The sequence below is a fragment of the Priapulus caudatus genome, unplaced genomic scaffold (assembly GCF_000485595.1).
Source record: "Priapulus caudatus unplaced genomic scaffold, Priapulus_caudatus-5.0.1 Scaffold27, whole genome shotgun sequence".
NCBI lineage: Eukaryota > Metazoa > Priapulida > Priapulimorpha > Priapulimorphida > Priapulidae > Priapulus > Priapulus caudatus.
In genome coordinates, this window is record NW_014577088.1 from 162,938 (window position 1) to 177,338 (window position 14,401).

Below are 14,401 nucleotides of genomic sequence, written 5' to 3' on the forward strand. Positions count from 1 at the left end.
AGTAACACATGGCATGAGGGCCTGTAGTGATGCTGGTAGACGTAGTGTGGGCGGCATACACGCTTGTTCACAGTAAGCTGAGTAACTGCTGCAGCATATAGCTGCTCCATGTATTTGTGTGTGCATAAGCAAGCCTACTCGGGCCCGTAGTGCATGTGGTGCTTGTAAGCCTCAGTTCTCATACATGTGCAGCTATAATTACGCTCTATACAATCTTGTGTACTTGGATCTCGTTTGAATGTTGACGTTGAAAATTCCCATTTTTGTCTACATTTACAGTCGAGGATGCTTGCAATACTCAAGTGAATTATTCAGTGTGGGGTAAACTACAAACTGACTTCACACTATTCCTTCATCGGCTGTAAACTACTTGAAAGGTAAGCAATTATATGTTTACTTGCATGCAAAATTCAGCATTTGTAGTAAACCTTTCAGTATTAGACATATGGGCATAAATTTTTTTAATGAAACCTATCCATGATATATATTTGGCCATCATGATTTCCATGTAAAAGTTTCATGTAGAAGTTGAGTGGCTCGAACGATAGAGCTGTCACTCTGCACCCTCAAGTTGCATAAAATTGTTACGTTTGAATCAGTTGCACAAGTATTTTACAAATATTTAAAAATTTTGATACTGATTGAACACGAGCATGTACGATTGTAGCATGCCTTGCAAAGTGTTTATAAACATGCTGGTTATAATCTCTAGCACTGTTGTTTTGTTTTGCTTGGTGTGTATCGTGTGTGCATACTATTTGAATATTTATGCCTGCTGTTACGGGTGACTATAGTAGGATTGGCCCCCTAATACTAGTATAGGCATACAGTATATACAAAATACAATAATTCCTTACGTGCAAAAGTCTTTTACACAAACAATATAGTAGTGTCACGTTTATATCCTGCTTGATACAACGTACCCCCTGCATTACATGGTGTGCATGTGTGCATATGTTTGAGTAGTTTTAGTCGGCAAGTAACATTATACTATAGTGTTCCTTGGCACGAATGCAGTCAAAATTAATGCATGGTCTTGCAAACACAAGACAGGAACTAAAATATATACATGGGCGGGAAAATCTCTAATAGATGGCATGAGTGATGCAGTGCATTTTTGTACACCTTATAATCACAATGTATCAATCAGCTAAATATCACGCGTATTCGCGTTCATAATGATCGATCTGACATGTGCGTGAGCGGGTAATTATAGTCTTCATGTATAACTCGATTGCTACCTATTGCATTAATTATCAGTGTTCATGCATGTTAAAGATGGACGAATTTAATGGTTAAATGAAGTTGGTTGTCTCGGAGTTGATGACAACACCTTTTTGTCTGCAACGCCATTACATTACATACGTGCGTTTTAATATATAATGGTTTAAATTAGTATTATGTTCATGTATCTCATATAGTGTGATTGATAACTGAGTTGAATTGTATTTTGCGTACAAGGGAATTCTGTGTGGAGTGTTGTAGTGGATGAGTTGTAATCGGTCTCTAAAATCGCCAGTAATGCAGTGCTGTCGATGCGGTAACAGAGCAGCACGCCGAGAAAGTCTCGAAATGGCAGTAAAGAAATCCATTCCAGACAGCCATATCACTGAGAGTGTATCGCATAGCGCTTTGTAGTGGTGTTCCCACTCAGCCGTATAGATGCGCTCACTGTACGCTTTCAGTGTTTGATATCCGCAGATAGATAAGTGAAGTTATTTGTCAATCGTCATCGTATCAATCAATCGTTCATCGATAAACTATATCACAATAGAAGTCACACTTGAGTATTTTACGTATGCATGCATGCATGCATATATATATATATATATATATATATATAATATAATATAATATATATATAGGGTTAGGGGTAGGGTTAGTCAGAAATAGCTATTGATCATTAGGCTTTGAGCCAGTTGACTATTTAAATCTAGTGGCATCTAAAGTTGAGCTAAATTTGAAAGGTTATGCCATACAATCCTGCCACCAGAACTCCGGCTATAATCTGGTTATGGAGTTTGTAGTTCTTGAACCGGTTAGTATTGCCATTGCTCTTCAGAGTAATGAGGCATGTCTATTATCGGAAGTCCGTTGGAAACATTTTATTGATCCGAATTGTGCATGCAAACTGCGACGGCTGTTGAATTTACACTATGCCCGTATAGTGTGTTTGCTCCTCTGTACGTACAAGAGTGGAAAATGTAGACAAACCTTCTGCGTTTCTGCACCTAGGCACTGCGTAAATTATTGCTGTATGTCCCCCAGGCAGTTTCAAGGTCGAATTGACAACTACTCTAATTGTCAACAGACCGCATACCTGTTGACAATATATGCAGTGTTTCCCCTGCATTGACACGAGCGAGGCACACCACCTCGCTCAAATTTTCAGCCGCCTCACAGATATTTGTCCAAAACACCGCCTCGCTGACGAAAATCACTGTTCTTACATAGAACAGTGCTTATAATGCACCAAAATAGCTTAGAAAGCACCACATTGCACCAATTTTTCCAAAAGGATCTCGAAACGCGCAAACACACCAAACAAAATTTACCACCTCACAGACCTTTTTGGACAGGGGAAACACTATATGTGTGTGTGTGCGTGTGCGTGTGCGTGTGCGTGCGCGTGCGCGTGCGCGTGCGTGCGTGCGTGCGTGTTTTCTTGTTTTACAATATCTGGCTGACCAATTCAAAGTTATGAATGTTATGATAACTGAAATATATTTACAACAAGAAAATTAATATGTTACTTGATAAGTGAAACTGTGAGACTATTCCTATCTAGACTAGTCTAAGTCTCCAAGAGCAGAAATACTAGACCTGCTTACTGGAAGCGAAATACTCCATCGAGGGTGTGAAAGAATTGTGGGTGTGCCAAATACATAGTGCCAGGTGATCGACACTATCTAATATTATATAAAATTAGGTAATGATAATATATATATGAAATCTAAGTTAAATCAAATGCTCAAGTGGTACATTAATGGAAAATATCTGCAGGTTGAGCAGAGACATCGAGACAGTATGAATGGGCGGAGTTACTACTTTACCAGTAGTGCGCATCACTGGGAAATATTATGTAGACGGCCACAGTCAGATCTAGGGGTCTTGGAATTTAAACTGTATCTGTAATAGTAACAATCCAACAATAATGGTAATGTAATGTAGTAGTAATTCTAACAATTCGCGTGATGATGTTCATATATCGATGCATCATCATCGTCCCGGAACTTGAACCCTGAACAGCTGCGTGCAGCAAGCAGCAGTCGGACATGTTGGGGTGTGCGCGCCGGGGATATACACACTATGTGCAGAGCGCTAACTGGGCGCAGTTTCACCGCCAAGCTAGCTGGTTAGCTCTACGTGTATTTTTAGTAGCTAGTAAATTTCATGTGTACATGTGTGCCCCGTGCCCACGTGATGAGCTTAACGAGAAAGAAGGTGATGCCGCGGCGGTGGCGCTAGTGAGAGGGTAGGGTGCTACATGGTTGTGGCTTTGTCTGAAGCTGCAGGCGGTCTAGCACGTGCTACAACGGCGCGTGCAGTGATCACGTGGGGAGTCGAACCGCAGAGTCACATGATTGATGAGAGCTGGATTTTTTCTCTAGCAGCGCGTGCGTCTACGGGCGCGTGCTCTTTAGGTCAATGGCCAACGCGTTGCGCAGCAGAATAAGAAGATGATTACGTGGGCTTCAGCATAAGGCCAAAAACCACTTTCGCGTACAGACTTCAACAACACGGAAGTCGTATAGCATCCGTTTCAGTTCAGCATCAGTTTTCGTATAGGAAAAACCCGCGCTCGCAGCCTGGGTGTGCGTGTCTTATACGCGTTTCATAACCGGAGATTGCTGATGCCAGGGACGATACACAACGTAATCGTTGGGCGCGCGGTGATGGACAGGATGTTTTTACACTAATTAATCGATGTGCTGACGTGTCAGCTGTTTTTAACATGACACTAAAATTAGTTTTGATCGCGCACAAGTTGCGAGAGTGCAGCTATGGAGGGATGCTCGCATCGTGGCAGCAGGCTTACTGGCTTCATATATATACTATCATGATACTATCAGGAGTGATACCATGTCGTGAAGTGTTTGTTGGGTCGATCGAATCATTGAAATCGCGAGCACTAGCGTCGTCTTCGTAGTGCCACATCCCATGTGAGTCATTAATTGTTTTTGATGCGTTTAAAGGAGGGATATCTGAGAACATGACATCACATTATGATTTCTTCCTGCTACTCGCACAACCACACCCTACTTACTCATAATCGGTGACTGATACGGTCCGGGTTGCATTTCTTAATTTGGTTAGAGCACAGAAATGTCTATATTGGCCTTGCTAACATGGAAGACAGGTGTGAGAGTAGCATCAATATGCTATCAGTTAACTCTGGTGGGGAATATGTGGTTACACTGTAAGGCACCACTGCCGAGTCAGTTCTGTTCTATTTATTTTTGTTCTCAAGGAAACCGCGTTGTTTACACGATGTTGTAGAAGAGCTAGACGCAGTGCAACGTAGGGGGTGAACATTTCCGATCACGTCTATATATATGTCCCATTGATACAGTAGGCTAGCATGGACTTTGTGGTAGTCCGGGAGAGATTTATTTAGGATGACATAACCTGGTCATCTCTAGACTGTTAGTTTGTTATTTACAAGTAGATAATCAGAGCATTAGCAGAAGTCGGTCGTATCGGTTGATCGATCAAGATACATACAGAGAAAACAAATTACATTCAGACATCGCTTTTGCTCTGTGAACGTTGCTTGCTCCTATTTGGTTTTGCATGGGTTTTCACCTTGATTTGGTTGGATTATCGTGGATCAGCTATCGACAAGAACACATAAACTATCTCTTTTCGCAGTTTATGTGCTCTTGCTGTCGTGCATGTTGTTTGCGGTGCTGTTTGCATGCTGTTGCCGTGGTGCATCTTGGAACAACTTGGAGTCGTTTGCACGCGTAGAACCATTTTCAGCGGCTCCTGCCGTTTTGTCTCCAAATTCGTGACGATTTCGCGTTGTTTGCAGTTCTTTCAGCACCCGCCTCTCTGTCTGCAGACGTCTCTTCTATCGCCTCCAGTCTCGCGTGCGTGCGCACTCTCTCTCTCTCCCTCTCGCTCGCTTCGACATGGCCGAGAACACGCCGCCAGAGGGAGCCGCGTCGTGCGAGCACATGTCGAACATCACCGCGCTGACGAACGCTTGCTGCAGCGGCGACAAGCTGCAGGTGAGGGCGCTGCTACAGCTCGGCGTGCCGCTCGACCGGCCGGACATGCTCGGCCTGACGCCGCTACAGCGCGCCGCGCGCAACGGCTTAATCGACATCGTCGACCTGCTGCTGCAGCACGGCGCCGACGTCGGCGTCGCCAACGAGTCGCGCGAGGGGGCGCTGCACTTCGCCGCGAGCTACGGCTATGCGCAGATCGTCGGGCTGCTGCTGCAGTTTGGCGCGGACGCGAACGCGCGCGACGTCGACGGCCGCACGCCGCTGCATGCCGCCGTCAGCGAGGGCTTCGCCGACGCGACGCACGTGCTGCTGCGCTACGGCGCCGACCGCTGCGTCGTCGACGACGCCGGCATGACGGCGCTGCATCTCGCCGCCAGCCTCGGCCACCTCGCCATCGCCAAGCTGCTGCTGACGCCGCGCGAGGCGCGTCCGACGGCGGCGTACTGCCGCGCCGACGACGCGGGCAACGTGCCGAAGCTGGAGACGATCGTCAAGATGCTCGCGCGGCACGCCAACTCGGCGTTCGTCAACGCCGCCGACCGCAAGAGCCGCACGGCGCTGCACTTTGCCGTGTGGCGCAGCGCCGAGTTCACCGTCTTCCTGCTGCAGAACGGCGCCGACCCGAACTCGGTCGACGGCAGCGGCTGCACGGCGTTCCACGTCGCCTGCATGGAGCCGCTCAAGCACAACGCGCTCATCCTGCTGAGCTACGGCGCCGACCCGGTGTCGGCGTCGCGCGACGGCCGCACGCCGATGCACGTGCTCGTCACCGACATGCTCATCTACCTGAGCCGGCTGCACGGGCTCGCCGGCGCGCAGCAGCAGCAGGTCGTGCTGCCACCGCAGAAGCTCACCGTGCTGCACATCCTCAAGGTGCTCATCGCCTACCCGCTGCACATCGACGTGCCCGACCGCGAGGGCTTCACGGCGTTCGGCCTCTGGCAGGAGGTGTACATGAAGCGCACCTGGCTCTACTCGGCCTACTTCGACTCGGTGAACGTCATCAACGAGCGCATGAACGAGCTGTTCTTCTTCAAGCTGAAGTGCGTCGCGGCGCGCGCCGCCACCAAGTACCGGCTGCCGTACAACGATCCCGAGCTGCTGCACAAACACTTAGTCGACTTGGTCGGCAAGCACGACAAATACGCCATCGAGAGGTGATTGCCGCGGCGGCGGCGATCGCGAGCGCATGCGGAGAATTGGGCGGCGCGTCACGGTTATTGAGTTTGCGCGCTAATGTGGCTTCAGCTGCGAATGTCGGTCTCAGCGGTGTCAGCGGCATCGAGAATGGAGCGACACCGCGAATGGAAATGGAAGAATAAGACGCAATGATGCTGTGGGCAAGAGATCTGTCGGTCTCGCTGCTGCGGAAGCTCGTAATGACGTTAATCGTCCAGGAGCTTCGGAAAATCGTTCAGTCAAGTCACTATGAATGAGTCTCGAGTTAAGCAAGCCGATTAAAAACTTTTTTTTATCTTTGCTATGTCGGAGCAGATTCTAGTGGCCGTGTGTGTAATTTGAGAGAGCATATATGTATGCAGGATATTTTTTTTAAGTCGGGGATTAAGAGTTGCACCTTTTTCCACCGGATGTGGAAAATCTGGTACACAGAACATGGTACAGTGAGTGTACCAGCGTACCGCGGCCATAGAAAACAAAGACGTTGTTGATATATCTTAAAATTTTAATAATGCTTATGTGACCTATTAATTAATTAGTTATACTTGACTTTTTATGATAAATATTTATACATTGACTGTGAATTTTAACATAGACCGTCCCTAATGTATGGCTAATGATAGTAAGCTTGATACATACGTGTGTGTGCTGGCCGTTGTTTTGGCCATTGCAGTGCCACTAAAATTTCTGCGTTCTCTACTGTAGCTGGCTGGTTTCAGTCTGAAATTTCATATATTTTGGTGCTTTTAGAGTTATGTGTAGGTTGCTGCAGCTGGCTTATATTCTGTATACTCGCGTATTTACTGTATACTCTGCTGAAGCTGGCAGGCTTCAGTATGCAGTTTCCTATATGTCAGTGCCTTCAGAGATATGTTTAGTTAACTGCAGCCGACTAGATTTAGTAGAGTTCCGTATAGTCTTATGCTAGCTATTTGCCTTCACTGGAAGTTTTGTATACTCTAGCTGGCTGACAGATATATTGTAGATAATGGTTATATATTTATAATTTATTGAATCACAAAAGTAAATAACTTAACATTGTATTAAGAAAACTATATGCTTATAACAGTTGAGACAGTTCCCGGTGTTAACCGCGCGTAGTAATTTTTTTTTATCCAACGCTCTAGGCAAGAATGAGCACGCGGCTACACGTATTTACACTTTCCAAACAAAGTTATACGCTACACGGCTGGAGCTTTACTTGAATTTTGAAAACTGTATTTCGACTTGCGGGTTGTGGCTGTGTGCATATATTACTAGTAGTTGAATTTTTATACCACTTGTGTAAAGAATTTGATAAAGGTTTTCTGTTTGCCAACTACTCGTTGAATCGCGTAATAAAATGCGTGAAAAGCCCGTCTCTATAGCAGAGTAATAATTGCTGCAGTATAATCCCATGGCTATGACATGTTTCATAATTAACTTTGCAGCAATTTAATCGCAGATTGAACAATGCGTTGAGTATTTGCTGTCTGTTGTCGTCAGTTATTGATTATAACTATACAGAATTTAACTTGTTCTGGTTTTAGTGATAATGAAGTGAGGGAAATTTGCCACAAACTTAACACGAGTTTTGATTGCACAACTTCGGGTGAAGCGTTATAAAATATTCTCTTATATATACGCGTAGAATACTCAGTGGCTTTGTTAAGGAAATTGTATGTACATTTTTATGGCAAATAAAGCTGCAATATAAACGTTTTTCGTTATGTAATTAATCGAATTTTTTACTAATAACTTTATACTATAAATACTATGAATAAGTGCTAACTTTGTCTTCGTTTCCCGCTTTAATTGCGGCTGCAATTTGCTTGATCATTTGGCGGTTGCTATAGGAGATATGTAATGTTCACCTGCCCTTATATGGCAATCACTCATCATTAAGATTGTCACCAACTAAACATAGGGAGAGTAGTGCGAGAGTTCTGCTTCTTTGCATTATCGATGCTTTTTTTAGTGAGGCTGCCCGCCAATCTAGTTAGTGATTACGTCACCGTAAATGGTAAAAATATAAAAAATATTTCAACTTTTTCACAGAATATAAGTAATTCTGTTCACTTTTTATGGTTAAATTGCTGCATTATACTTCCTGTCGCTTTTTCACAAAATATAAGTAATTCTGTTCACTTTTTATGGTTAAATTGCTGCATTATACTTCCTGTTTTACTATATTGTTCGATGTGAACATACACAGCAATTAATGTTGGGAACATTAATATCAAATCGTCCAGGTTTTTTTAACTAGGTGAGAAACAATTTTATGAGGTAAGAATTTGACCATACGTTTAGTCCCGTTATAGTTCTTCTACTTTTAATGTAAAAAAATGGGGAATTTTTTTACAAATTTTACCATAGAAAATTCGTCACGTAGTCAATTTAAGTACTTGTTCTTCTCATTCCCGTGTGTAGTAGTATTTGCACCTTGAGAGTGCGGCATTAATATTCAACAGAAATTGACATTTTCTCGGTTAGTTCTGTGTTATATATCATTCAAAGTCGTCAGTAATTTTAAAGGATCCTTAATTGTGAGGGGTTTTTCGTGGTTATCCATTGACCCTTTTCGCACTTCCTGGCCTCTCGTAACGTAGATTAACGATTTCCAATAGAAAAACATTATAAATTTACATTTTAACAAGCACCGTATCGACGATAAGACCACGGCTCGGAAATTGGTCTGTTTGTGTCGCCCTGCCGCCGCCGGTACCGCCGCCGGTTCCGCCGCCGGTAGAATTGGCTGCCATTCGATCGATAGAGGAAAAGAGGTTAACGGTTATATTTCGATTGCGACGATGTGTAATGTGTTTCTCAAAACGACCGAGTTGCCTCGTTTGCGGTAGGCGACAGCGGCAGTGGAGTGGTTGGTTCTATTCGTGCTGTAATGCGTAGAAAGGCACGTAGCCTGATGGCGGCGGCATTGTCAGCACGTCATCACCGCGTATATATACTAGCGATGTTCATGGCCCATCTTGATGGCTATCTTTCCACTCCCTCTTCCGCAACTATCTGTCTCTACCCCCAGTCCCTCGCGGCACAATTATAGTTCCACTCTCTTCTCAGTCAGTCACGCGCCCCCTAGCTAAGCTCTAGTACTATAGCCCTTATTCGCTACAAGGGCGAACAAGGGCTATAGTACTAGAGCTACCCGTCCCCCCAGCTTAAGGCATCGCCACTATTACATTTTTTTATAGTGGGTAGTACTCGACCGTAGTCACAACATCACTGAGTGTACTTCAGGCTAATGTCGTGTCCAACGAGGGTTGTCCATGCATGGCTGTACGTGTGTCGAGTGCGTGCGTGCGTGCACGTTGCGTGTCACAGCCCAGCAGTACTACAGCACCCACTGTTCAGCACACTCTCCGCTGTATCGCAGTGGTTAGTTTGCACTCTCTAGGGAGAACCTGCGATAGACAGCTGAAGTCTGAATGCGAGACATCGATGCCGCTTCACCGTGGGGGGTCGAGGAGACATTGAATATGCGTTTTGAATGTCTTGTAAAGCAAAGACCTCGTTTCGTGTGAGATTTATATTCATGCGTGAATTATAAATGACAATGTAATTGGATCTTCTCGCGGAATGTTTTGATTAGGCAGAAGTGCCGTGCGTATTTCGCATATTCACTATCCGGTTCGGACCGTGCCTTCGTGCATTATAGATGCAATATTAACTCCTCCGTCGACTCCTTCAATTATTTCACGCCGGGCTGACGGGATCATAGACTGTCGCTGATTTGTAAAGATCAGGTGCATGCGCCCCGCGCGACTGAATAATCGATAAAACCTGGCAAGTGGCGGCGCATGTCTACTACTTTCGTCACAACAAAATTAATGTGGCTGCGTGCTTGCTGCGTTACGACGCTGTGTCTGCGGTTGTGTGTCGTGTGTGTAACACGGAGAGTGCAGGTTTGCGCCGGCGATCTGCGCCGCGCTCGTATGGATTTAACTTGCCCGTATCTGAGTGGAATTAGGCGCTGAACCTCCATGGTAAGTGACTCTGTAAATATTTGTTTCGGTCAGCTGCTGACGTGTGGTGTCGGTAGTAGGCTTAGATACAAATATCGGGATATTTTTTGTGTTATTTAGAAGTTCCGGCGATGTTTAGAAAATTCCGAGATATTTAGAAAACAAATTTATTTTCTGGAATATTTACGACTTTTAAAGCATCTTTTGGGGATTTTCTGGGTTTTTCTTTGATAAACCCGAGCCAGCAATATAACTATCCAGCGGTGTTACTAGTAGCTTATTGCAAACAACTCATGCCATTGCACATGTACTGTACTGTATATTTCATTGACATTGGTAAAACAGTAGAATGTCTACTGTATAGTGAGAAGTTTGTTTGCGATTTTTTCGCACACTATATATATGTTTAAAGGACATTATGTTGAAACAACTGAGATATTTAGAAAAATTTTGGGGATATTTAGAATTTTTTTTTAGATATTTAGAGATTTTTTTGAAAATTTCCGGAAACATATTTAGGCAATTTTTTGAGATATTTCTATCTAAGCCTAGTCAGTAGCGAGCAGCGTAGTTGGTGAAATAGGTAGCGCGGTGGGGATGGATGGATGGGAGCGGTCAGAGTGAAAGACGAGCCGATGCGTTGCTGTACCTGTGTGTTGTGTCCCACGTGCCCTTTTTAGTCTAGCTCTGTGCATCCTGTCGTTATTCTGAGAATATATATATATATATAAATAAATAAATATATATATATATATATATATATATATACTGAATGTTCTTGTAAAGAGAGAGAGCGAGAGAGGAGAGAAAGAAAGAATGAAAGAGAGAGAGAGAGGCTGAAATCCTATTCCTAAATTCTCCCTTGTCTAAAATTCCTTCCTTAATCTTCCTGTTCTAAACAGATTATAACCGGTAAATATACTTTTAATGCATTTTTCTGGTTTTTATTTTTGTGAAGTTTGATATATCAGCGTTGTGTACAATATATTAACAGGTGTGTGTGTGGTTGAAATTCACTACAAATTAAATGAACAGGAATAAAGAGCACAACTAACACTAACAGCTTTCTCTCAGACATATGACATGTTGTTCAATGTTATGAAAGTGTCTTCATCACGTATTCAAGTTACAAATAATGCAAACACGTCATAATAATTCTGGTCCAAAAAATTTATTTGCTTGAGCCTTGTAGCACAGCAAACGCAATAAAATGTTACCGACTTGAATTATTTCAGAGATTATCCCATTTATTGCTAATATGTTATAGGTAATGTGTAAAAATGCGTCAATATGAATAACAACCCAGTAATATGTGCCCCTACGTACTTTAAGAATAATGGCCTTTTCATTTTTTCTGTCAAATACAAAAATGAGATTTTTGGCCTACCTACCGTCCATCAAAAATCGTCACCATCTCAGTTCTCCAGCTTATATGATATGGGTTACGACAACCCTACGTTGTGTGGAACAGTCCGAAGCACACATTTTCTCATTCATGTTCATTTTTCTCTACACGTGCCATTAACACTAACCAATAGATTTGTCATTATTCCAGATAGCTCGGGGATGGGGCATACAGTGACACTTTTAGTAATTAGGGTCAAATTTTGCATCAGGATACAAAAATAGAGCCTGAGCTAACGCATGAATAGTGGATGTAAGGATCATGCAAGGACGAAAGGCACATGTGCTATTTTACAGTATGTAGTTTGAGGTGATTCGCTTTGAATCTTATTTGAACGGCGATGTATGTATCTAACTTTGATTTTAAAGAGCACAAGCTACGGTTTCTACTAACATGTGAATATATCGCGTTCTAGTAGTTAATGAAACGTTTACTCGTATTCAAAGACAATGAATGCTAATTTTGATAGTTGTGTTGAATTCCATACACATGTCGAATTGAAAGAAAAAAACAATATTCCATTTACTTTTTAAATTCAAAAGTGTTTAAGACGTTTAAAACTACTTAAAATCGCATTATTTATTACATTTATTGCACCAGGAGTCAGACAATAGACAGGTTTTGCCTACTATGTCTGTTGTGTCACTGTCTATAGACATTTTGGTATAATTATACATACATACATGTGACGCCTGTCTGTTATGTAAGTCTGGGTTGTTTCTCCTGTTTACATGCATAAATTACCCATGTAGACACTTGTGCTGCCGGGAGGCTTCAAAGCTAAGCTCATCGATAAGCCTGAGTGCGACATAGTGCCTTACCAAAATGAATACATGTAATTAATGATTTTATCTTTTCTCCACTGTATCTGTTTTCCATATATGAAAAAGGGGCAACCGTATGTATATAGTACAATTGTATCAGGAGCTAATAATGACGAATAATTTGTCATTATTAGCTCCTGATTGTATGTAATGTACAAATGTATATAATTCGAATTAGTCCATATTTTAAGTATTTTTTAATAGTTTTTAGGGTCGTCGCCTGAGTAGTAGAAAGGGTTACAGACAAAATGAAATGTGAAACATTTATAGACCTAAATGGGAAATTGAAGCATTTATATGCAGGGAAATCATGACATAAAGTAGAGTAGGCCCCCCTATTTCTAGACAGAGCGTAAGGCCATAATGCAACACGTCCGTAGGCCGTAAAATGACATCAAATTAAACATTAGTAGACTGTGAATTAGCATCCAGAGAGACATGATACAAGATTGCGTTGCACAACTTTGCTGTTGATCCTGAGCACTGCTCGCGGATGAGACGCGCAGTTCCGCGGGATATGCGCACGCGACCGCGGGGATGTTCAAGTATGAAGCGCTGTCCGCAGTGGTGACGTGCGCCAAATTCGAGGCACGGCGCACGTCTCCACAGCGATCAGCGGATGGTCTGTAGTTTTAGAAGATATAACAATGAAAGGCTTTGTTCTAAATAAGAACTATCGGCGGCTAAATAAGAGCAATATACAGACCTTTGAATTTCTTGACTATAGTCAGTCAAAGGGCTTGTTGGGGGTCCATTATGCAAAGCTTCCAATTGAAATGGCTCATGAAATTGTCAAGTGGAATTGTGTTTTTCGGAACCCTAAAGAAAATGTCTCCCTCTTACATGCACCCGGCCCCTCCCTGATCAATCACGCATTCAGGCGTAAGCAATAACAGAGATGAAATTGTGTTGAGTTTATGGCTCTTGACGCACGTGCATTGACGTACAAGACTGATGAAAGCTAGCAGGCATACAGGCACTTGGAACGTCTCAATAAAAATAAATATTCACACAATTTTTCACAATGATCGACCGCCTGTGTGCAAAAATGGTGAACGTACGTGAAACATATACGGTTAATACTTACTGTGACATATCCGTGACTAACTGACACCACTAAATTGGTAAAATGTTCCATGCACCTTAAGAAATGCTGAGAAATTACGAGATTATCATCGCAGAACTCCGACACCGCCCAGCCTCATGTCACAAAGCTATATGTAAACAAACACGCGTGTTGCGAGGTGCGTGCCTTCTATATGCATTTCGAGGCCCGCGAAGCCAAGCATAAAACGCGCGGGCAAGACGTCACACACACAGCTACGTTCATTGGCTAAAACAATCGAGTAGCGCGGTTGAGGATTTTCGGAATTATTTAATAATAAGAAAAACTTCAATGTACAATGAATGACGCACTCGTTCACTTCCGAAAGCGGGTAAAAATGCCGAATTTTTCCACTTTGGTGCGAAATGCATCGGCCGGGCCTTTCATTATTTGCGAAAACGCAAACAGTCTCGTCAAACACCTACACGCAGTAACGGGTCACGTCGTTGACGCCCCATTCATGCCCATCAACGAAGAAGGCGGGGCTTAATTATTCTGATTACGGAAATAGTACAGTCGGTTAGGTCAGAATATCATCTAAATCGTTCAAATTGTGAAAAAAGTGTGAAAATTGGTACACTTGCATACTTTTGTATGCTCTTTCATTTAAAAGCAGGACACACGCGATCCAACTACAACTTCGGCCGCCATCTTGAATTTAAAAATGGCCGCCGTCATTTAAAAAAAAAGAAGCT

At 43.2% G+C, this 14,401-nt stretch overlaps 1 protein-coding gene across 6 annotated transcripts in view; it reads left to right on the forward strand.

Moving 5' to 3' along the window:
* The window catches only part of LOC106814828 (tankyrase-1-like), a 57,558-nt gene that overhangs the window by 11,318 nt on the left and 31,839 nt on the right, over nt 1-14,401 (forward strand). For 2 of the 6 annotated variants that reach the window (XM_014819206.1, XM_014819189.1), the window contains exons 2-3: nt 280-377; nt 5,036-8,114. In XM_014819206.1, coding sequence (XP_014674692.1) covers nt 5,136-6,395 — 1,260 coding nt within the window. In that variant the 5' untranslated portion in view covers nt 280-377; nt 5,036-5,135 and the 3' untranslated portion in view covers nt 6,396-8,114. The other 4 variants (XM_014819214.1, XM_014819197.1, XM_014819219.1 and 1 more) reach the window with 4 other exon arrangements.